Source organism: Prunus dulcis, chromosome 6 (assembly GCF_902201215.1).
Source record: "Prunus dulcis chromosome 6, ALMONDv2, whole genome shotgun sequence".
Classification (NCBI taxonomy): domain Eukaryota; kingdom Viridiplantae; phylum Streptophyta; class Magnoliopsida; order Rosales; family Rosaceae; genus Prunus; species Prunus dulcis.
In genome coordinates, this window is record NC_047655.1 from 17,359,559 (window position 1) to 17,384,084 (window position 24,526).

The window sequence follows — 24,526 nt, forward strand, 5'->3', positions numbered from 1 at the left end:
GGTTTACAACTTTGTTATGAAGGGCAAGATTTTGTCAACTTTTTTATGTATATACCAGACAATGTAGGGGCACCAATGCAAATTTGAAGTAGTTTGTGTCTTGTATCATTTCTTCCACACCAAGGATAATGGTTTCCCTATTAAGAAATGAGAAGGTGAAGAACCCATATATAATAATTTTAAAATTCAATGAAACCTCCAGAACAACAAATATCTGGGTCCTCAAAATTGTTGTTTCTGCTGTTTGGAGGGGTCCACCACCTTTTCTCTGTTTGAATCTGCTGAAAAGAACAAAAAAGAGTCTATATAAGAAGTAGGCCTGTGTAAAAGAAAGATGTCATAGGAAGGAAGGAAGTAAAAGAAAGCAGAGCGAGCAGCCTTAGAAGCCTTTCTCTTTGAGAGTTATAAGGCAAGGAAAGAATCCATTGAATTGTTTACTTACTAGCAAGGGAAGTTCCTTGCAGTTTCTTTAGGGACAGCTAACTTTCTAATGTTCTCTATATAAATTTTGTTCACCAAGTAATTGCTAAAAGGCATCTAGCTCTCTGTTTTTTTCTCTTGCTCATTTCATCATCTGTCATCTCTGTTTTCTCATTAGTCTCCTCTCCTTTACAACTTTTTTCCTAGCTGAGCTTGTGTTAAGCATACGCAGCTTCTCTTAGACTCATTTCGCTTGAGTAAAAAAAAAAAAATCCTTGAAACCTGAAAATGGGAGTTGGAGGAACTTTGGAGTATTTGTCTGATTTAGTGAACAACAGCGGCCATAAACACAAAAAGAAGAAGCAATTACAGACTGTGGAGCTCAAAGTCAGAATGGACTGTGATGGCTGTGAGCTTAAGGTCAAGAAGGCCCTCTCTTCTTTAAGTGGTATGTTGTTGTTAATATTGTATCATTTTTTCTTCTTTGAAAGTTGAAAATTTTGAGCTGAAAATGTTGGGTTTTTGTTGTTTTGCAGGAGTTAAATCTGTGGAGATTAACAGGAAGCAGCAGAAGGTGAGTGTGACAGGTTATGTTGAAGCAAACAAAGTGCTGAAGAAGGCAAAGTCAACAGGGAAGAGGGCAGAGATATGGCCTTATGTACCCTACAACTTAGTGGCACAGCCCTACATTGCCCAAGCTTATGACAAGAGGGCACCTCCTGGTCATGTCAGAAATGTGGAGAACATGAACATGACCTCCTCCACTGGCACTGTCACAAGATATGAGGACCCTTACACCACCATGTTCAGTGATGACAACCCCAATGCCTGTTCTATCATGTAATAACATCATGGGATCTTCTCATTAGTCTCCTCTCTCTCTCACTCTCTCTCTCACTCTCTCTCTCTCTCTCTCTCTTCCCTAGCCTTTCAAGCCTCTCTAATATTTTGAATCTAAGACCTTTTTTGTCTTCTTCATTTTCTTAGTTTTGTTTCTTATCTTATTGTATTTTTGTTTTGGGTTCCCTTTTTTTAATGAGAAATATGAGGAATTAAGGATTTTGATCATGCTTGTTTTCTTGCCCTCCGAGGGTCCATATCATTAAACTAATGTGGTTTCCAAATCAGTGGTTGGGCTTAAAGTTAGAGGAAATAATCCAAAACCATTAACCAAAATCGTCAATTGGTAATAAGTGAGGAGGTTGAAGATTTTGTATGCACAGATGATTGCGATATTGGGTGAAGTGGAACAGTGGAATTGAAATAGAATAGACGAGACAATTCTATATCACGTTTTTTATATTAACAACACTTTTAAACCCAAAAAATACAAATAAAAAAAGAAAAGAAGCAGTCGAATAGCTTTTGGGGTATTTGGTGAAACTAGTTGAGTTGTTATGAGGTACCTATCATACATAGCTTTTCTTTTTATTTTTACTTCTCGTGCCTTTGGGATGACTTTGGTTTGTTCACAGCTGTATCTCTTCACCAAAAACGAGTTAGTGCTAGCTGGCCGTCTTTTCTATTTTAAGTTAAGGGCCTTAGGGGTTGCTGTTGTGGCTCCATGAGCAAAACAACCATACATGGCAAACAAAGTGGAAGTGGACCTAGATTTCAACTTTGTAGGTCTTTGATGATTATACAAATAACAAATTACATATACAATGTGTGACATTGAAGATCCCCCAAGATTTTAAGTGACTAATATGAAATCGTATAATGTTGTTGCAAGGGTTTGTAGCTTTAGCGATAGCGTGCGTTTAGGCCCACATTCATGACTAAAGTTCGAATCTCTACCTTCCGGAGGCTGAGTACGAAAACTAACATGTCTAGGGAGCCTAGTATTCAAAATAATTGGCACCAACGTTAACATTATTCAAAACCATTTGGTTCCAGAAAGAGCTAAAGGAAATTGCCAAGGAAAGCAGATCCGTCTTTTTGGTTACTCAACCAAACATGAAGAACTAAGGAATCAGCTTTCTTCCTTTCTTTCCCTTTTAACCTTTTCTCTTTTCTTTCTGTATGCTTTCTCTGATCCAGAGGAAGCGTAAAGACGTTTTCATATGCATACCTAGAGCTCAAAAAGCAATATCTTTGATAAAACAATGTTAAGCAATCAACCCCACCTCTTAACTTTGTTTAAAACCATATTCACTTCACCTCCAATCCTAAAAATCAAAATTACAAGCATCTAAGGTCTAATCACAAAATTTTATGTTTTCTTGTGTTACAAATGTCATTTGACAGAATTTTATACAAAATTTCAACCACGGTGCACTGTTTACCCTGTCATTTATCATGTTGTCAACTTGCCACATATTACATAATGACTAATCATAGTTAGCATATGTGATTGCATCATTAAGAAAATGTTAATAAGTTAATACGCGCAACATAATATACGTGATCACAAATGACCTGGTGATGATGCACTGCAGTTAAAGGTGGTGAGCAAAAATGTAGGATAAAGGCAAAAAGCAAGCCCCAACAGTGTAAAGTATACAAGGTTAAAGTGTAAAGAAATGAAAACTACTGGACCACAACTATATATTCCCAAAGATAATTACTAATGTATCAGGTCACTTCCTTTGATAAGATATGTACCTACAGCATTAGTATCCTCCATTTGTGGCATTGATGCGAGGGGCGGAGCCAAAGCCAAACTTGAAGTGGTGTTGGCCTTCTTTTTTTATTTATTACAGAAATGATATTGGGAAAGATGAGGGATTTGGACACAGGACTCAGTGAGACAACTGCTTTTAATCATTTAAACTACATACCTCTTGCGTGTTAACCTTCATTTGCAATGATAAAGTAAATGCAATGATAAAGTCATTTACGATTAAGTTTTAAAGGTCCATACAAATCTAAAAATCCTAACTCTGCCCCGTGGAAATATTTCAGATGGCAAACCATCAAACATTTTTATGTACGCTATATGTACAGAAAAGGAAAAAAGATGTACCAAGCTCCATGACAGGCCAGATGAGTGTACTAACCAACCCACAGGAACTTTGGCCGTTTTAATAAAGGTGACCAGACCAGTGTCAGCAATGAGAGAGCAGCTAGGCAGTGAGGTCCTCTAAATTTTCAGAACTAAGCCCATTTTGGGCAAATGTAGATATTCAAGAGAAAAGCCATGGTCTCAGCAGCAACATATCTAACATAAAGCAATCTGAAAGATTTGGTTAAGGATCTTTTATTGCATCATGCTCTTCTCTTCCCATAGGCATGCATTTTGAGACACCTTTTGCTGGTTTTCACAGTGAGATAAAATTGGAGTACAAAATTCAGTTATTTCAACTACATCAAGCGACCTTTCAAATTGGTCAAGACTCTCCAGTTTATGGCCGCTTCCCTATGGTACCAGTTGTTGCTTCATTGAATCATTAAGCAGGGGAAATCCTATTTTAAAAAGCAGAAAAATTCTGCCTTACTCTTGCAAGAACGGACTAACAGGGTCAGCTACCCAGCTAATCTTCATATATGTCGCAAGCCAAATATGTAAGCAACCATCCTAATCCCATCAGCATTACAGGTGCCACTTAAGAGCTAAAGCCAAAGCATGAGCTCTAAAACCAAATCTGGGAATTGTGTTTATTTATTTATAAATTGGAAAACTTTCATATGACCTTATAGAGAAATGAACTCTCTGCTGCAACCCACTGGTTTTGGTTGAGCTTGACACTGATCACTTTATGAGGTGAAACAGCTAACTGAGCCTACTTTTATATGTATTAGCATTCAAATCAGGGACAAGTAGTTTTTTTTGAAAGTGTTTAAATTACAGAAGATAAGTATGTTCATTAATAGTAATCTTCATGTGGTCCATAGAGGTAATGCTATATACATAAAAAATGTAAGGAAGAATGTAGAATGAAATAGGCGGGAGCTATACCGACTTTATTCAGGGAGAGATCTCCGGTTAGCAAGCCAAGCGTAAAAAAAGAAGGTGCTCTCATATATGCATGCTTGAGGAGTCCTGTCTCAACTTGTATTTAACAGTGGAAGCTTTGAGTTTCAGGAAAGTCAGGAGATGCACTTGATCTGAGTTTCCTATCTATTTGCTGGCAATGGCCTATTTCCCGAGTAGATACCGACAAAATTAATATCGTAGACAAGAGTAGCATTGCCGGGTATATTGCAGTCACCTATAAGAAAAAAAATTATATATTATATCAGTTTCTGAATAGTTGTTAAAATGATTCACAGAGTATGCTTTCATTTCTCCTCATGCTCTAGGAATAAATTAGAAACCGTCACATTTAAGAAAGGTGTAGCACTATGATACCATAAAATACCGAAAATTATGAAAGCAAATATCGACAATGGTGTTATTTAACTGTCCCGAGAAGTTAACTCATAGTATAGTATTTCCAAACATATACAGATAATGAGGATGATAGTGACTTATCCACATATTTTATGGCCTTAGTATAGGCTATGCATTTTAAGATGATAGAAAGTTACGAGTTTATGACTTTGGCCAAGGGCAAGAGTTAAAAATACCATAACCTAGGAAAACTAACAAGTCAAGATATGGGTCCTCACCTGAGAAGCATCCTGCAGGTTCTGGTCCATATGCTAAATGTGAAGGAATGTGGAGCTTACGTTTTCCCCCTGTGCAACATTTGTTGGGTAATGATTTGTTATCTTCTTTTTTCACAAATGGCAAAAACATAGAACACAATAACCAGTTCTGAAGTCCTACCTACTTGCATTGGAGGCACACCATCACCCCCATAAATTCCTTGATCCAATCCTCTAATGACCTGGACAACAAAGCATACATAAGATAAAGGTAAATGAGCATACATAAATGAGGCCATATGGAGAGGGATAAAACAAAGTGCAATAGGGGAGATAAACATTCGTTTACTGAGAAGTTGAATAAAACAAAGTTCAATTGTTCTGTACGACAAGTTGGAGAACTGCATACAATACATACACCATGCCCAAATGCAGTTGCATTTTATCTAACAGCACACTCTCTCATGTTAAGGGAATAACATAAATTGCACCTAAGTAAGCAAAAGACAGAACAACCGTAGAACAGAGAATCAGCAGTTCACAGAAAGCAAAGTGCACATAATATAGGCAGTTAAGATGTAATTTTAGTATGAAAATATAACATGTGGATAACCATAAGATATCTAAAAGGAATTTTTGCTTATGATTATTCTGTGGCTTTTGCGCTCATTAAGCAGTGTGATCCTAGATTTAAAAGCTTCATGCATGATTAACGTCGATTGGGAAATGAAGAGATACTATTTCATCCAATTGGCAATAAAGTAGAACAGTTTCAATCATTTGAGACAATTTCATACCTTGCCAACACCAATACGCATAGTCAGAGGTCTGCCACGTTTGTAGCTGCTGTCAAAGACTGTCCCATCAGCAAATCTTGCGGTGTAGTGAACCTGCATTCGTTTTAGCAGGTTATTGTGTTATTACGTTGTGCTTGATAACAACTGAAGTTTAAGAGAAATGGAGAATAACATGGTACACAGGTAAGGATTTTAGTAGTGTATTCATCTGAATCTTGGTATATCATTTCCGGCCATTTATTTTCTAAACATGTACTGCGCAGTTTTGTTTTGTTTCTGAAGTTCTACACATAAAGGAGAATGTTGGTGAGTATTTTAGGCTGAGGCTAATTAAATTGTCAAGTTTCTCTCTTTAACAGTGTATATTTTTGGGATCGAACAACTAATTAACAGGCCAAGAAGATGAAATCATAAAACTGATTTGAACAGACCAAACAGATGCTGCTTGTATATTTGGTGCAAGTGAGTCAAGAGTTTCTCCCCTGGCAAGTAAGGATAAGTTTCACTAAATATAGGGAGACAATTACTCTCTATGAAGGAATGAGCGTTTAGATGGACCTTTATGGTTTTCAGAAGCTTGTTGCAGAGAAGTCCTACAGGTTTCTGGACATTTGACGTCATGACAATATATTCAAGGCATACAAAAACTATTTTCTTGAGAAGATACAAAACCTAGGGAATGTATGTATGGCGAATGAACACGAATCAAGAAGGGGAAAATCATGAGTAATGTCATGCTTGGAAAAAAGTTCAATACCAGGGTTTGAGAAATGTTCTGGATTCAATTTACTGACACACAATCAACTTCACTTGTATCTTTCTTTCCCAATGTTTTGATAATATATGATATGAATTCATGCCTTTTATACTTGAGATTTTAGAGAGACAACAGCTTTAAATTTTCTTCATAGTCAGTGTATTTGATATCCATTAAAAAGTACCAAAACTTCAAATTCAGTAAAAATACAACAATGACAAACCAAACCAAGATTAGTTTTCCATGTTCAAGTAAAACTGAAGCAATTAAGCACAATTAGAGGATAACCCAACAAAAAAGTTTGCATGTTTATTTCCAAATATATCGGAAAAACTCACGTTGATGAGCTCACCACGAGGAGCGTCCACACCAGAACCCACTGAAACATCACAGAAGCCAAGCCCAGAACGAACAAAGTTCAATTCACACAAAGGCTCCCCCACAGTGGCGTAGTATTCAATTCTTGTGGCATTAGCTTCCAGAGGTGACAATGCCACAAGTGAAGCTGCTAAAAGCCCAAAACCCACATCCAAAACACTCTTCTTGGTCACAAATTTTGAAGCCCAAGACACCTTTGCATTGTTTTCAGCTGTGGACGGTGAAGAAGATGAACAAGAACAAGTGGGTTTGGAATTGCAGGAGGAGAAGGAGATTGTAGGATGAAGGCTTTGAATATGGGGGAGGGGCTTTGGAGTTGTAAGGATTAGAGCAGAGACCTTCATTCTTCTTTTTGGCTTATTTTTTTAGTTTTGGCTATCTGGAGCTTTGAGTTGTGTGTATGGCTTAGCAAAATGATAACTGCTAAAACGACTCTGGTGCTTTGGGTGGGAAAGAAGAGTGGATACGATGGGACCCATTTGGGGATGATCTGGGCCGGTAAACTGGGATAAGAGTCGATCTTGCCTTTTCTTTGATTCATAGTTGGGCAAACCCCAAAATTTGGGTTTTTTGGGCCGGCCCAAAATGTTATGAATTGAAAACCACAAGAAAATGAAACTAATCAAAATGTTGAGTTTTGATTAGTGAAGATGGTGTTATTAGCAACAATCAAAGAAATGGAACATTTTTGAATCATGTCTACCATAAGTTTTTTGAAAGTAGTCCCTGCCTTAGAGCCTCGAACACTTCAAGCCATTGCATATGGAGGACGGGAGATTCAAACTTGATACTTCTTCCAATATTGGAAAGAAAAATATCACTAAATTAATAGCTAGTTAATACTAAAATTAATCTATTAGTTAATAGTTGGTTTATGTTTACATAATGTCTGTGCATAGACTCTTTTAAGCAAGTAATCTAAGCTCACTGATATTTGTTGAGCTCATCATTTGACCTACGCCACTAAAAATGAGTCAAAACTTTGACTCAGTTTAAATGTGAAGCCCCTTTAAAGACAATACCTGAAAGCCTGAAGCGCATTCGTCCGTTAGCAAGTCACCTCACATTAAACTCATCTGTTTTGCTTTCCATTAAATCGTAATCCTCTGCCATTACTACCCCCAGATTGGTTTTCAACTTATTTTGGATGCCAAAAGTACAAGAAGAAAGCAAAATATCACTCCGTTTCTTCCTCCAAATTCTCATCCATACTTGCCTCTAGTTTTTATGTCGTTCTGTAATTTTGGGACTGCTCTGCCAACTTCCTTGCCAATCTCAGTGAAGGTTCTCTCTCTCTCTCTCTCTCTCTCTCTCTCTCCACACCCACACACATAAAAATCCTTTTAACTTGGTTTTTTTGGTTACTGGCGCTATTACTGGTTTCTCTGGCATGTATTTCAAATGTCAATTTATCTTGAATCATCACCAAATTTGAAACATTCAATTTAAAACAGATGCCACTATGTAACATTTTATTCTGTAGGACGAGTAAAATTCTGCACATTGCCTTTTATTTTGAAAAAAAAAAAAGTTATTACCGTTGAGACCGTTAAAGGATATTTTTACCGTTAAGAGAGTTGTGATCAATCTTTTGCGTATCTGTGTCCGCACGGGTGCATGGCATGGATCGTTAGGTTGAATATTCGACTCTTGGCCGTTAATACCATTATGTTGTAATAAATATTCAAATTTTTATTTATCAAATTTTTTATTGACAATATGGTTTTTCTTTTAATCTCATTTTAAGAAAGAGGATTCGTAAAATGTTTTAAGAGTACTTTTTTTTTGGGTGAGCTACTTCTGGAGACTTAATGCTGCCCCTTCTTTTAATTTTCTCTATGATATTCTGAAAATTATTGTTAGATTTTTCTTTTAGAGGCTTGTTTTGCACAAAAAATTAATTGATATATATATATATATACAGAGAACTTCTATTGAGGGATCCCTTAAATTAGCTTATTTAAGAGATACCATTGTAGGGCCCACTCTGTATTGTATTTTACTAATCCAAACCGTCTCTTTTGCTGATACTCATTCAAAGATCATCTCTACAAAAAATCACTTGAATCCGATATCATTTGACCACTTAATTGAATTATTGAAATTTTAGTACTTTCTTGAAGCACCGTGTTCATTGATTTTGTAGGACACAATTGGATATCGAAACAGTTTCCGATTTGTCTAATTTTTTTTCAAGGATGATCTATGAATATAGACTTAAAAAATAAATGGTTTCGATCGTTGAAAAAAAATTCATAAGGGACCCTAAAGGGTGTCCCTCAAATAAAATTATTTGAGAGATCCCTCAATAAAAGAGGACTATATATATATATATATATATGCCCAATTCCAGCGAGAATCTCTCTCATTTATGACATGACACTCTTTTTACAAGCTCATCTTTTACACGTAGCAAATGTAACCTGAATATCATTTGTGTTATATATGACTTGCATTCTTAGATATATATATATATATATATATCTCCCCTCTCAGAGTCATACTCTCATATATACACAGCCTTCGCAGATCATCCATGGAGAGAAAGGTACGTAGGACTTCAATTTATTCATTTAATTTCAAGTCTCATATGTACTTTGCTTTTCTTTTATGTGCCATGGAGATACGTAGGACCATGGTGATATAATTATGTATTAATCCGCATTGGGACATACGTTTTCTGTTATACAAATTCATAAAAGAGGAAAAAGTGAATTTTTTTACTGAGATGAACCAGTTTGCGAATTAGATTATCAGAATGATTTTGGTTTTTATTTTATTTTTACATATCTAGGGGAAGGCAGTTTTGGAGCCTCATCATGTTGCAGCGCAATTTCCTACTTGCAGCAGAAATGGGACAAGTTTGCAGCTCCTTGAAGTGAAGTTTGTGCTCTCTCTCTCTCTCTCTCTCTCTCTCTCTCTCTCTCTCTTTGAAGTGAAGTTAGTGCTCGCTCCCTCCCTCCCTCTCTCTCTCTCTCTCTCTCTCTCTCTCTCTCTGTCTGAAGTGAAGTTAGTGCTCGCTCCCTCCCTCCCTCCCTTCCTCTCTCTCTCTCTCTCTCTCTCTCTCTCTCTCTCTCTCTCTAGATTAGTAAAGTTGTTTAAAGCTTTACTCAAATTTCCTTTCAAAGAAGGATTTAATCAATTTTTTCTTTTTTTTGTTATGTTTAATTTCTAGTTTAATGACTCTACTTTTGTGGGCTCACTCTACATTTAAAAGAAAAATATCATTAATAAAAATAAAATGTCATGTTACCATCTAACTCTTGTTCTAATTATTTTTTTCTTTTACAACATTCAAAAATGTCTCAACTTCAAATTCCCCTTCGACTGTGATGTTTGTTTTCTTTTTCCTTTTGTTTCTTCTCGAACTTTAAATTTTGTAAATATCATTTTACATATATCTATTTTGTCATGAAATTTGTAAACGCGCAGGGGGTATCCTAATCAAATATCGCTTAATAAAGCCCCCCAAAATCCAAATGCAAATGCCATGAATTTTCCTTCTTCAGTCCTGCTAAAAAAGGCCTTAAGTTCATTAACCGAACCACCAAAGTCCAAAAGTCCAGATTCATCTTCAACAGCTCACCATGCCAATCCTACAAGCACCAATTATGGCAACAAAATCCATACCTCATCACCCTCTACAATTCCAACGCAGGTAATTAATTAGTTGCTTCTTAATTTCATTTGACAATTAAGTAGTTGAAATAATGTGATTGTACAATATTCACGGCAGGCAAACAATATCCATTTGGGGTCTGTTCCATATCCGCCAGCACAACCAACTAACGATGGCCAGGGCGTCAATAGATCACTCCCAAGAAACCGGCGGCTCCCGGTGGTTGGCACAAGTGGTAGTGCTGCCTCAGCGCTGCCGTATTCCAGACCTGGAATATTGGGCACTAGAGCAGTATGCAACTTTAAGTTGTAGTGGTTTAAAAGTTCTTTATTTCTATTAAGCAATTTTTAATTACTGGACATTAATTAATTATATGCTGGGTTAAATTATTTTGGGGCCAATGCAGGGCAGCCAGGGGACCGTTGGACCAGTGATCATCACCGGACCAGTGCCTAGGAATGTCCCACGCTCTCATGACTCGGTACAGGTATATATATCACTCTAAACCCTAAAAGGGTTCTTAGTATATATTTCCCTTTTATTGCTAAACCCTAATCGTATGTTTTAGCAAAATATATTACGTACTGGGAATGCTAGAGAGACTATATTATTGTACCATATATCATATCTCTAGTAGAGGTGATTCCTACTTGTATTGGCGGGACATACCTCTATTAAAGATGTGGTACACAATGTGCAGGGAATGACAGAGCTACATACATGCCTGAAATGGCTGTGTGTAAGTTCATAAATTTTAAAGCTATTTCTCCTGCCTCCGGCTCCCGGTCCCCAAAATATATAAACTCTAGCTTCACCATTTACAATATGTTATTCCTAACATTACTTTTACGTTCCTGCAATTTTCCTCATATTTCTGTATATTGAAAGTGTACAACTAATGCGGTCCACTTATTGAACAGGGTTTCTACGGTCGGTCCTAAATCACTTAACACATTTCTTTATATCATGACAGAGAGGAGCTGTGAATAATCAATATAGGCAACAGCTGTTAGCGAATGCAAGCATGGAGCTCCGACGAAGGTTTCCAAAAGTATGTAATTAATTAATTTAGCACAATATTGGACTTGGTTTAATTAGTTTCTAAAATTTTCATTAATCAACAACTGTTGATTAAGCACCCTAGAATTAAAAATCTTAATCACAGGTACAGGTACAGGGACCAATAAGAGACCATGATCATGAGAAGCTGGCATTGGCAACCGAAGAAGCCCATCAGTGGCCTGTGATATATGGCCATCCTCTTTGGGTACGTGCGAACTTCTAATTACAAGTTCAATCTAATAACTTGTTAAATTTTAAAGAGAGGGGCAAGAGCACTTCCAGCAATGGCTCCTTGTCCGGGCAACAGGGGGCCCAAGCCCCAATTTGTAGTTCCAGCAGGCTTTTTCTTTTTTACTTTCCCAGAACATGGGTCCCACCAAACCAGGCCAGCCCAAAGGCAAGATTAGAATGAAATTTTTTTAAAAAAAATACTAAAAATTTCAGAATTTTTTTTAATAAATACTTAGTCATATTCTTCACAACATCCCTTGCCTTGTCATTGCCTCTGCCATGACAAGTGGGTGGAAGTGCTCTAACAACACTGATATTATCCCCAACTTAGCCACCTACAAAGCCTAGTAGGTGTGGGGTTTATCCCAAAATGCCTCAATGTTATTAAGAGTAGAACCACTTATTATAAGTTGTAGTTTATTTAGTCAAGTTTCCGATATGGGACTTCTTCTTTTTTTCTTTTTTTTTGATGAGATAGGGGGACAAAACTCCAAATAAAACGAAAACTAACTATAGATATGGGGCTTTATATTCTTCAACATAACCATTTTCTCCATTTCTACTATAAAGAGGAGAATTTTGAACTTTTAATTTTCTATTTTTAATATAAATTCTGATTACTTGTTTAATATTTCTGCGGCAGGATATTGATGTAACCAAGGGGATGTATAATGGCAGAGAAGACGATCTTTACTACCCCTTCCCAGCGCATCTTATCAACATAGATGATTTCAGTTAAATCCGAAAATGGGAAACTAATTTGCATTTTACTTGGATTAGGGTTGCTTGGAGGTTTAACATTAGCATGGCATGGACGTGAAAGTAGTGCTTGTTGGTTATATATTTGAATGTTTGTTTACTTGGAAATTATATGTTTCCATGCTTGTTATTTTTTGTTTTGATCTTTATCAACAAATTCTTCAGGCAAAAGTTTGTTCTTGCGCTCCCACCCAAAAGTTTCTTTTTTAACTTCAATGAATTGTTCAGACAAATGTCAATGGAAAAAAAAAAAAATTTATTTAGACAAAAAAAAAAAAAAAAAAACTTTGAGAAATTAGGAAAACCCAATACAAGAACTAAAACAGAGGAAAACAACGAAAATGAACCCAGTCCCACCCATCGAGAGAAGTTGAGGTTTCACCCTAAAACCAATTGGCAATGAGTGAGCTGCCGACACTAAATTACAAAAAAACTCACTATTATCCAATAACTGCTACAAAAAAGTGACTTCTTTTTGTAAGAAGGAACCATCATTATTATTAAAAGGTGGTGTTTATTTTTGGTAGTTCACAAATTTGTTAGACTAATTTAAACATGGACCACTTTTGGTGGTTGTTTTTAACATTTGCCTAAAAATTTACAGAGAGCTACAATACAACTCAAAATTTTGAAAGAGATTTCAATCCTATATTGAATACAAAATAAATGTTCCTGTGCTAGATTTTTACAACAAAGAATGTAATTAAACTTGGTTCTTCAATTTTCCCTTTCTTCCTTTGCAACCTCTTGCTTGGTATATTTACTGAAGCACCCACAAGCGCCAATGACTATGGCTTGTGAACTCCTCTAGTTGCACCACAGCCCATTATAGAGGAAGGCAATTTTCCCACCTTATCAATTCCTGATTCAAACACCACACCCATTCCCATAAAGAAGTGAGACTCTATGTGGCAATGAAACGCCCAAGCCCCTGGATTATCTGCCCTGAACCTCAAAGCAGTCCACCCATAACGATGAACAGGCACAGTATTCTTCATGATAGGGTTCACCAAATTGTACTTCTTTGGATCATTGAACATGTCAAACTTGCCCTCCCCATATCCCAGGACCCAGAAATCGTGCCCGTGAAGATGCCACGGGTGCGTCTCGCTGTTTTTCGGGTTCCTGGTGTTGGCATTTTGGAGTATAAGGTCCACTGTTGTATTGAACTGGAGCCTATAAATCCCATTGCTTACTGTAGCATTTGTGTTGTTTGGTGTCTTGTAAATGTCATAGTTTACAAAATCATACCCGTCAGGTGGAGAAGTTTGATCAAATGCCTCAGTCAAGTTCTGCTTGAGGGCAATGAGATAAGGTGTGTGAGGATGAGTGAATGAGACATTGTTGACCGACCAGCGGACATAACCGTTGACGGTGTTTTGTGTGTTGAGAAGCACAATCACTCTGTCTGAGGTTGGGGGAGGGGTGTGGATGAAGCCTTGGTGTGCTTTGATGGCAAGACTTTGATCCAATCGGGCGCGAACGTTGTCCCAAGCAGGGCCTGCTGGGGGTACCGCCGGAGGAGATCTCCTCGGGTGGTTTGGATAGTAATTGAGAATGGCTAAACCAGGTGGGGTGGTGGCATTTCGGCTGACCACATTTGTTGCCATCCAATAATTTCTTGAAGGGTCTTGGTCTGCTTTTATTAGCACAGAATATGTCTCACCAGAATATAAGAACAGGTTCTTCACAACAAATGGCTCAACATAATGCCCGTCTGCCTCAACCACTGTCATATTATGGCCCTACAAAATGGACAAGTTTTGTTAATTATGTGCTAATACTTACAATTATGTGGATATTGTTCTGCATACTACATGAACATGGATAAATTAGTACCTCTATTTGAAAACTGAGGGCAGACAGAGCAGTCATGCTAGCAACCCTTAGTCGATACGTCTTGCCAGGGACGACTGTCATTGCGTAAGGGGAGCATTCGGGGTTTGTTGCGTTACAAACATCAGAGTCTAAGCTTGGAGTGGTCAGTGTAGAGCAGTTGAATCTTCCTTTTCCTTGTATCAAAAGCGACTGAAATTTTGGCCAAAAGGAAAACCCATTAGCAACTGCCTTGACAGCAGCAAACAGTAAACTAGTAAATTGTATTTGTTACCCAAAAACTGAATAGAGAGGCAATTAATTACCTGAGGTTCCCCAACCCAGGAAAAATTAAGGGAGGACAGCCCAACTGCGTGTTCATAAGTGCTCTTGTGGTACCAATCATTAAGTATGATGCTTCGATCATAATCGTAAGAAAAAGGCTCCGATTCTCCATCAGGAAGCGCTACACGGATCGAACCATATAAACCAGCTTCTCTCTGCATTCCATAATGAGCATGGTAGAGGTATGTTCCAGGCTGCAAAAGGCAATTTAATCATACATGGAGATCAGTATAAATTATTAATTCAACAATAACAACAATTTCTCTTTGGAGATCAGTCTACCATGAAAATGATGTCCTACTTACCCTATCAACCACAAACTGATATTTGAAGGTGTCTCCAGGCACTATTGGGCATTGAGTCACACCTTCAGTTCCATCACTCCATGGTGTTCCAATCTGCAACAGAAAAAAGCAGCACACTTTCAGATGCTATGAAACATAAAAAAAAGTTTGCTGATCAAATAACAAATAAATAGGAATTGAGGAAATTACAACGATCCTACCTGTCGAATTCCATGCCAATGTATGGCTACATTTTCTGTCCATAAACTGTTTGTAAGCTCAACAATGATGGTGTCTCCCTGCTGAGCAAGTATGGTTGGTCCAGGAGATCTACCATTAATGGTTATGACCAGCTTCTTGAAGCAATCAGGGGACTTGTACTCATACTTCACCTCCCATTTGTAATGCCTAATTCTAGCCTCCACTGCTGGAACCTCAACCAAAGACAAGAACAGAAACAAAGCCAGAAATAACTTTAAAATGCAACCGTTTCTCTGTAAAAGCTCAAGCATTTCTCTTTGGAACCTTTAGAAGCTCACTGAAAAAACTACAGAGACTCAATTTGAAAGTTGATCAAATATTAATTATATTGGGCGCTGTTGCTTCCTCAAACTCAAATTGGCTCTTTTTGTAAAAGTGCTAGCTGCTTCAATTACTTTTCCCCCATCCAGCTCTATATATAGTGTCTGAGTCTTTGGTCAAACATGGTAGCTAAGGACTCAATCAATTAATTACTCAGTGAAACCACGAAATTACTGGGTATTTTCCCGTTTATGAGCTTGTGTTTTTCGTATGAAGCTGACATCTTCAAATTATTTGCAAACATCAGGAAGGTGGAAGAGATCCTTAGGAATTTTATCTCATTGACTTTAATCTGTTCATAACCTTGAGTGTCTCTTGCTCTACCTAGTTATTGTATATATCCTTTTGTAATGGGGATCGATTTGTTTATTCTTTTCTTTTTTTATGAAGTTTTAATTGGTCAAACCAACTCCATCTTGCCAAGTTGTATTTGTATTTTTCTTTTTGGCGCCGGAATGTTGTACTATTTCATGTCAAAACAAGAGAAAGTAATCCAGCAGTAAGGTGGCTATGTATATGAAAACGCGTTGTCTCATGTTATCGTGGAATTCGTCATCAGGCTTTGGTTTTGCAGCAATAAGAAGACATACCTTATTGCAGCAATAAGGTGGCTATCTACACAAGTGATCGGGTGGTCTATTTTGTGATCCTATTAAGTATTAGGGAGATTCACTATTATACCCAATATGGGGGCCCAAATTATAAAAATACCCTATATAAAATGGACTTTAGAAACACACCCAAAACCCATTTACAACATAACAAAAAAGCTTTTAACTTCTTATAAATTACAAAACTGCTATCAATTTCTTAAAACAAGCCCAACCCCAAAATCTCATAAAAATACCCAAAGCACTCAATAGGGCATCAAAGTAATTTAATAATCAATATTAAATTCAATAAGGCTAGCCATCATTTTTTGGGTTTTTTTTTGGGTTTGTTTATAGGAATTCAATTGTGTAGGGTTTATTTATAATATTAGTGCTAGAAATGGGTATATCACTAAATATCTCTAAGTATTATCCTCTACAATAAGTATTATTTAAGAAATATCATTGTGAGACTTTTACGGTGTAGGTTGAGAAGGACCCTCTCCTTAGCTGGAGTTTCATCAAAGTTTGATCTGCACTGACCCGTTGACCAGAAAATAGTGAAAGCATGGTGCCCTATCCAAATATATCCATGCATGATTACCCCACCATTCCCGGTATGGAACAAATTAGTACCTAAAAAAGGGTTGTCACATCTAAATAGGGTCTAAAATATTTTTATTATTATTTTCAATCCTTGATATTGATGGAAATTTGGATAGACATTCAAAAAATTGACGGTGAGTTCCTAATTGGCCATTTTCATATAGTTTGAGTCCTTAATTAATAAAATTTTTAAAAAAAAAAATCAGGGGGTAAATTGACAATTATGGTTTAGTTCAAGGGACAAAACCACACTTTAGCTATAATATAATGATTTTGTTTTTTCAATTTTTAATTTTTAGAACCGAAACAATAATCTAGCCACTTTTTATGTAAATATACTTCAAATATAGTTATTGGCCTCTTTTTCGTACAAGTAATAAATTGTGTTATGTCATAAATATATGAATGTGGATGACCACCATATCATCCATTACCTCCAACTTTTGTTGAGTTGTAACCTATGTATTGTAATTAGTACCCTTTAACCTACAAACTATGGGTTAATTTTCTATGGTTGTAAGCATATAAATAGGTGTTTATCAAAAATGAATGTGACAAGTTGATAGAGCATGCCTTCCTTTTCTATTTTCTCTCTACAGTTTCCTCTAGTTTTATAACATGTTAGTATATACATAATTATAAAAAAGATTGAAATGAAGTTGTAAAAAAAATTGCAAAAAAATGCAAATTTTTTTTTTTTTTTTTTGGAGAGAAAATTGTATTGCATTCAACCCAAAGAGAACATTACATGGTAAGAACGATGTTAATGATGGCCTCGTTAAGACCTTCCCGGAGAGAACCACAAGGGATAAAATTCAGGGGTAGGAAAGAGCACCACCTATGCTAATGACTACATAGAAGAGTCAACACCTCTATTACAAAGTCAGACAAAATGAGACCAATCCTCCCTAACGCCATCTAGGAGCTAGGGAGGTCCATCACCCAACCAATAACAAAGCTCCTCCGCTCGAAGACTATAATTTGCAATACGATGAGCCACAGTGTTGGCAGTACGGGGGACAAAACGAACACAGGAGTATAATGCCAAAAGAATACGCCGAATTTCAGTCACAAGCACTCCCTCATGAGCTAAACATTCTTCCTCCTTTGATAGCAACTGCATTGCAGCCAAGGAGTCAGATTCAACTACCAAGGGCAGAAGCGATGTATCTAAGTCAAAAGAGAGACCCACTTTGAGAGCGTAAAGCTCGGTAGCCAACACAGACATGAGACTAGGTGCCTTCATTGCCACTGCCCCTATAAGAATGTCGTGTGAGTCCCGAACAATCAGACCTACCCCCCTGAAGACCATCCCGCAAATCTAAAGCAACATCGACATTGAGCTTAAAAAAACCAACATGAGGAGGACGCCAATGTTGGTTCGAAATGGGCAAAGAAATACACTTATGAAGTAGTAACTGTGATTGATGATATTCCACAACATAGTTTGTTTGTACCACATCTGACCTGCCACTCACGCTGTGACACGTGGAAAGAGCACAACACTAAGGAAGACCCTATGACCCACACTAGCAAACCAAGTGGTATGGATCGGTAGGTACCTTCGGTACCCACCACTGATCCAGCATCCAAACGTAGCCCTGTGACCTTGCTGGCGAGGTCGGTCCAACAAACGATAGGTGCTTTCGACTATATCCTCCGATAGGTCGTCCTATACATACGTCTGGCACAACTTGCCAATTTTGAGCCTTGGAAAGGGGATCTTACGAGATAACCTCGAACCCCTCGCTTGGATATTTGCTGGGACCCGTGTCAACCTCAGAAGGTACTCACAGGAGTCCCACATCGAAACTAAGCACCAAGAGAATACCCAGCACTCTCTATAAATAGGGCATCTTGCCCTAGATACAAGGTAAAACTTTCGACTTGACTCATATGCTCTTACATTGTCAACAGCTTGCTCTTAAAAACTAACTTTAGCATCGAAGGGTCTTCGGCTAGTACCACATCAGTGCCCTAAACCTCATATGTTGTTTCTCTCCTTGGCCCAGATCCAGCATCGCATCCCGAGGAAGGACGTGCTCATATCGAAGGCTCAACTAGTCCTTAGACCATCCACCTCACCTGTAAGTTACTGATATCTCTATCTGTTTAGTTTTAGCACCAATAGATTGGCACCGTCTATGGGAATCGATTATTGATCAACCCATATCTTTCTTGAGCCAAGAGAATCCGCCTTCATCCCTTGCTGTCGATGGTCCAATCATTGGCCTTGCCAGCGAAGTGACCCCCGCTCCCCTGCCCAGCACACATTAGACGAAGACACCGGTTCGGCAAAATAATCTAGAGGCTCGAGTGGAGGCCATGCAACAAGAAATGGCAAAGATGCAGAAGCACAACAATATCCTCTCTTCCAAACTCGACGACACTCAGAGGCAGCTCTACGACCAGCAATCACATTCTGCCCAATTGCAGGATGTTCTGGAACAAACCATGCAGCTTCGGCAGGAGTAGTCATTCAGAAGCGTGCCGAAGCCCAACGGTCGTGACAACGGATAACAGGCTGCAGCAGGTAAACCATCCACCTCTCAAAGACTGTTCGTGCGCTCCCCAGAGGAACACCACCAAGAATACCGAGTCTACTCTGACTCTCGGAATAGACTCAATGATCGGGGCAAGGAACACCAACCATCACCAATCCCGGTCCAAGCGACACTCAACGACTGGCGTCTGGACGTACTAGGACCAAAATCCCCCATTCACCAAATGTAGGACGCGATCAGCTTGGAGGAAATGGATGAATCAGAATACATTCCGACTTCACCCGAAATCACAATCTCCTACCGATCGACATGGCTAGGACCCTCTCGGAGAGAGCACCATAATTACCAATCGACTAAATAGGATAACCGACAGGACCTCTATGCTTTTGCATTGTCAATAGCTTGCTCCTAAAAACTAACTTTAGCATCGGAAGGTCTTCGGCTGATACTACACCAGTGCCCTAGACCTCATATGCTTTTTCTCTCCTTAGCCTAGATCCAGCATTGCATCCCAAGGAAGGATGTGCTCATACCGAAGACTCAACCAGTCCTTAGACTATCCACCTCACCTGTAAGTTGCTCTTATCTCTATTTGTTTAGTTTTAGCGCCAACATAGTTCTTTGCATAGAGAAGGAGATGCTCCGCAGACATAGAATCAAAACCAAAAAGGATAACATTCCAATCATTCCACAATAGCCACAGCACAATAACAAAAAAAAGGTTGCTGAGCAATTGGGATTAAATCCCATGCCGCCAACAGCCAAGTAGTAGCATTGTCCAGGGTCAAACTAAGAAAAACTGTTGGCAGTTCCGAAGACTACATCACAGGACGAATAGCCGGGCAATCTCGTAGGGCATGAATTGCTGTTTCACAGCTAGTGGAGCAACAAAAACAAGTCACGTCCATGGCGATCTTACGATGAAAAAGGACAGCTTTTGTCGAGATGCCATTCAGAGCGAAACGCCAAAGAAAGTGTTGTATTTTCGCCGGCACTTTCATTTTCCAAATATGCTTCCATAATTTTTGTGACGAAGAAGAACCAGTACTAATGCTAGTATGACTGAGAGCAAAATTCTGATATTCTAAGGCAGCCCAGTATCCACTCTTCACAGCATATCGCCCATAGTAAAGTGCCAAATTCTACGATCGACGTTATCACATACCAAAGGTATAGATAAGATAGTCTCCGCTTCCATGAAAGTAAATAAACTATAAACCTTGGGAACATCCCACCGCCCACTTGCCGAAATCAGGGTGCTAACCTTAGTATTCATAGGGACGCGTGGAGCAGTTTGAGCCGTGAATATGCGGCGATAGGGAATCCAGGCATCACCATAAATTTGTACCAGCCGACTGTAAGCAATCCGCCATCGCAAACCACATAAAATAAACTGCCAAGTTTAGGAAGAAGACGAACCCTCATGTGCACTCAAGAAATCAGTAATAGGGAAATACCTAGCTTTCAGCATCCGAGCTACAAGAGAATTAGGAGATTGGAGCAGACTCCAACCTTGTTTTGCCAATAGAGCTTTGTTAAAATTGACTAAATTTCGAAAACCCAACCCTCCTTCCGACTTATGTCGGCATAGTGCTTTCCAGTTTTTCCAATGAGTCCCTCGCGCAACACCCTTAGACCACAAAAAAATGCAATATATAAGTCAAATTTGGCGTGGGCGCATATCGACCTGTTTAGTGGCTCGACCCAGTTCCATATGGACTAGGTTGTGGGCTTAGGTTGAACTTGAGGATTTTCATAAATGGACGGGTCCGACACTGCCCATTTATTAAGTAGACCAACTCTAAACTAGCCAGATCGGCCCAACACGGCCCATTTGACACTTTCACTCTTTATTCGACTCTATAAATAAATGTGTTTGATCCATTATTCGACCCAAGATACGTCAACACTTTCACTTGCAAAAAGGTTATTGTTAAAATTCCGGTGTAACTAATCTATATCTATATCTACATATAATGGAAAAGGCTATTATTGTTAAAATTTTAAAAACCCAACAAATGCCTTTATTGAAGTAAAATATATATATATATAAGCCACTTGACATGCGTGAGCACAGATCGAGAAGCTAGTATTATATAAGAGCATCTCCAAAGGACGAGGCAAAAGAATAGGCAAACCTCCTTTGCCTTGCCACATTAGCATTTTTATGCTCCAAGCGAAGAGGCAAATGGGTAGGCAAAATATATCTACTCTCCCTAACAAGGCAATATTGCCTACTTCAAAGTGAAGAGATATATTGAGCCCCCCTTATTTTTTATAATAAAATATTATCTTCATTCTCTCACCTACTTTCTATAAAATATGTAAATGTAAAATATAAAGATAAATAATATAATAATGGTTTGTAGACTTGCATAGTCCCTTAGAGTGACCAACTTTTTTCATGAGGCAAATAGGTAGGCAGCATGCCACCTAGGTAGTTATAGTACAATTTTGTTTATTTTATTTACCTCTTTCCTTGGAGATGCTCTAAGAAAGTTGCTAACTTCTTGTATGTCATGATACGGTGGTGTACAAATATAGAATTTTGTTAGCATTGGTGTTAAGTAGACTTCTATTTTATGAGGATTACGTGAGTGGCGGACCCACAGAAGCATAAGAAGGTGCAACTGCACCTCCCTTCACGGGAAAATTCTTTAGAAAGGCCAAAATATACCCCTCTGCTGCCCACCGCGTTTTTAACTAAATGTCTCAAAGATTGAGATAAACGGAGAGATAGAGAAAACCCATAAAGATTTTGAATTGGAATTTAAGTTTTTCGGATGTGGTTTCTTGTGTGTTTTGACTCAAAGCTACGTCAAGGAATTTTTGTTCTTGAAATTTGTAGAGGTGACACTATGCGCCTCGCGAAGAAGACGATGCCTGGGTGTTGGTGACCTAATAAACTCTACGCACCGTTTTGTCTATAGCCTCCTTTGATTTAAACGATTTGTTTAGTGTTTGATTGTACAACCTCTCAGCTTGGTTTTATGATAATGACTAGATTTTAAAATAAAAAAATTCCTATTGGCCAATACAATAGAAATACAAAACCCTTTAAACACGTACCAGCATATATATAACTAATAAAATTAATAAATGATATATTATTTTAATTACCCTATCTTTGCCGTATCCAAATTCTAATTTTTGAAGAATTTCCGTATGGCTATGTTGTACCATATCGTATTTTTGTACAAGTACAACATAGGTTTTGAGCTTTTAGAAATTTATCTGGGGTTTTGGATTGTCCATTTTTTTGGTGCTTTTAATGTTTTAAATGTTGCCCCTTCTCTGAAAAATTTCTGAGTCCACCAATGTACGTGAGTGTATGTTTGGCTAGTGCGATATTATTGGGACTCTATCCTTTTTTATTTTTTTATTTTTGTAATCTCGGGTTAATGATATGATTTTCAATCATACTTAGTGAAAGATTCAGGATTTATACTTTCAAGGGTCATGGTGTAAAATGATCAAAGTCTCTAATAAAACTATCACATATCAAAAGGCCATCATTAATATCAATTTCATATGGTAAAGCAAAGGGTGCGGGTTGGAGGTTGGGGGTTAGGGTGAGAACTAGGGATTTTAGGTTTTGGAGGGGGAATGTCAGGCTGTATTGGGGGGAAAATGTTTTTTTCAAGACGTGGCTCAAAACATCGCTGTTTTTAGCCAGGTTAATTATAATAAAAAAAATTGATGTGCTTGGGTCAAAACTAGGACGTTAAAAAAATAAAAGGAATCAACATTGTAGCTGCCCAAGATTTCGTTGGGGCCTTTCGTTGAGCACTTGGAGTGCATGTTGGGGTCGACTATCAAGCTTCCACAAAATCACCGGTGAAGCTGCCATTGCCAACGAGGTTTTTGGGCGTCCACCGGGTCGGGTGACCTCATTTGTCCCCATGTCAAATAAATAGAGGAGTATATACTATTTTGGAGTGGTCTAGAAGCATAACATAGTCTTAAAATAATTTCTGGTTTGCTTTGCATGTGTGCGTTTGTCTAAATCTCACGTGATTATAATAACTAATTACGTTAGAGTTGAGTCATTCCACACGACTAAAACAAGGTCAATTACCTAATATTTAACGCAAATAATAAAATATACGATACGAAGCCACAACTGAAATTGTCAAGGTCTTCAACTGAAATTTCCATGGCATTTGCATATAGGGTTGGTGACGAAGAAAACGGTCAAGTTTTTTGTCATGGGTCTTGAATTGGAGCTTTCGTGGTATATTCAGATAGGTTTTCGGACATCATGAAGAAAAGATGTCGATGTAGACAAGTTTTAAAATAATTAAAACTGATTATTTTATGAACGGAGGGATCGACATTGGTTCATGACAGGGGCGGTCCTACCCTAAAGGCAGGGTAGGCAGCCGCCTACTCTATTTTTTGTCAAACTAAAAATTACCCAATATTCAATACAATCAAATTTCTTCTGTCTATTCAAACCCAACCTACTCAAAATTTTCCCTTTAACAAAAACAGTATCCCCGCCCACTCAAACTTTCTCCTTTAACAAAAACAATCAAAAGCAATATAAGCATGTGAAAGTTGTATGAAAAGCTGAACTCAAAGCGCCATAATGAGTTAAATTTAATTCGAAAAGCTGAACTCAAAGAGTAGTTGGATTCTAGGGAACTTGAAACAGGTAGAGGACTTAATCAATGTCGTAGTTTGAAACGAGCTGGAGCCACTCGTTGGGGATCTCACTTTGCCTCTATTACAAGTTTGATGAGTTTATTTAAAGAGAATAAAATACTTCTCCAGGAAATCAATGATTATGGACCTAACCAACAATTTCGTGGCGATGCAAAGAATAACTATATTGCTATGATGTTTTTTGAGTTTGTGTTTTCATTTCTTTTGATGGATAAAATTATGGGGTTAACCAACTTTCTTTGTCAAGTGTTTCAGACAAAAACTCAAGATATTGTAAGTGATTTAAACTTTGTTGAAAACACAAAATCACAGTTCTAAGATATGAGGGCACATGGCTGGGATGATTTATTCATGAGCGTGGTATCATTTTGTGAACAACATGGTATTGATGTTCCTGATATGAGTTTTCATTATATGATTGGCACATGTCGTTCTTGTCAACAAAAAGATTTTATTACAGTTGAACATTATTATCGCGTTGATGTATTTAATAATGTGATAGATTGCATTTTGAGGGAGTTAAATGACAGATTTCCAGAGCAAACAGTTGAACTTCTTATTCTTAGCTCAGCATTGGAT

General features: G+C 37.9%; 3 protein-coding genes across 4 annotated transcripts; 1 reads left to right on the forward strand and 2 right to left on the reverse strand.

Moving 5' to 3' along the window:
• The first annotated feature begins 339 nt into the window (after positions 1-339).
• LOC117631519 (heavy metal-associated isoprenylated plant protein 23) lies at positions 340-1,486 on the forward strand. Its single transcript, XM_034364727.1, has 2 exons — positions 340-868; positions 957-1,486. The coding sequence occupies exons 1-2, from the start codon at positions 709-711 to the stop codon at positions 1,262-1,264; spliced, it is 468 nt and encodes a 155-aa protein (XP_034220618.1). The 5' UTR covers positions 340-708; the 3' UTR covers positions 1,265-1,486.
• A 2,884-nt stretch (positions 1,487-4,370) lies between these two features.
• LOC117632089 (photosynthetic NDH subunit of lumenal location 4, chloroplastic-like) lies at positions 4,371-7,279 on the reverse strand. 2 transcript variants are annotated; one of them, XM_034365481.1, is made up of 5 exons: positions 6,843-7,279; positions 5,748-5,840; positions 5,132-5,192; positions 4,972-5,040; positions 4,371-4,571 (listed from the first exon to the last, which is right to left on the reverse strand). In XM_034365481.1, exons 1-5 carry the CDS (start codon positions 7,224-7,226, stop codon positions 4,477-4,479), a joined length of 702 nt encoding a protein of 233 aa, XP_034221372.1. In that variant the 5' UTR covers positions 7,227-7,279; the 3' UTR covers positions 4,371-4,476. The 2 variants fall into 2 exon arrangements, with proteins under 2 accessions (XP_034221372.1, XP_034221373.1); XM_034365482.1 differs by lacking the exon at positions 4,371-4,571 and having other exon boundaries at positions 4,993-5,040; positions 5,136-5,192.
• Positions 7,280-13,127: 5,848 nt separating this feature from the next.
• Positions 13,128-15,633, reverse strand: LOC117631483 (L-ascorbate oxidase-like). The gene is made up of 5 exons (XM_034364673.1): positions 15,219-15,633; positions 15,019-15,111; positions 14,695-14,907; positions 14,393-14,581; positions 13,128-14,298 (listed from the first exon to the last, which is right to left on the reverse strand). The coding sequence occupies exons 1-5, from the start codon at positions 15,507-15,509 to the stop codon at positions 13,342-13,344; spliced, it is 1,743 nt and encodes a 580-aa protein (XP_034220564.1). The 5' UTR covers positions 15,510-15,633; the 3' UTR covers positions 13,128-13,341.
• Positions 15,634-24,526: the final 8,893 nt, after the last annotated feature.

Coding starts and splice junctions, on each gene's coding strand:
- LOC117631519 (XM_034364727.1), top strand. CDS start 709: ATGGGAGTTGGAGGAACTTTGGAGTATTTGTCTGATTTAGTGAACAAC. Junction 869..956: donor GGCCCTCTCTTCTTTAAGTG/GTATGTTGTTGT, acceptor GTTGTTTTGCAG/GAGTTAAATCTGTGGAGATT.
- LOC117632089 (XM_034365481.1), bottom strand. CDS start 7,226: ATGAAGGTCTCTGCTCTAATCCTTACAACTCCAAAGCCCCTCCCCCAT. Junction 5,193..5,747: donor TGCGTATTGGTGTTGGCAAG/GTATGAAATTGT, acceptor TTTGTTGTCCAG/GTCATTAGAGGATTGGATCA. Junction 4,572..4,971: donor ACCTGCAGGATGCTTCTCAG/GTGAGGACCCAT, acceptor TTTTTCTTATAG/GTGACTGCAATATACCCGGC.
- LOC117631483 (XM_034364673.1), bottom strand. CDS start 15,509: ATGCTTGAGCTTTTACAGAGAAACGGTTGCATTTTAAAGTTATTTCTG. Junction 15,112..15,218: donor ATTGGCATGGAATTCGACAG/GTAGGATCGTTG, acceptor TTTCTGTTGCAG/ATTGGAACACCATGGAGTGA. Junction 14,908..15,018: donor ATCAGTTTGTGGTTGATAGG/GTAAGTAGGACA, acceptor TGCCTTTTGCAG/CCTGGAACATACCTCTACCA.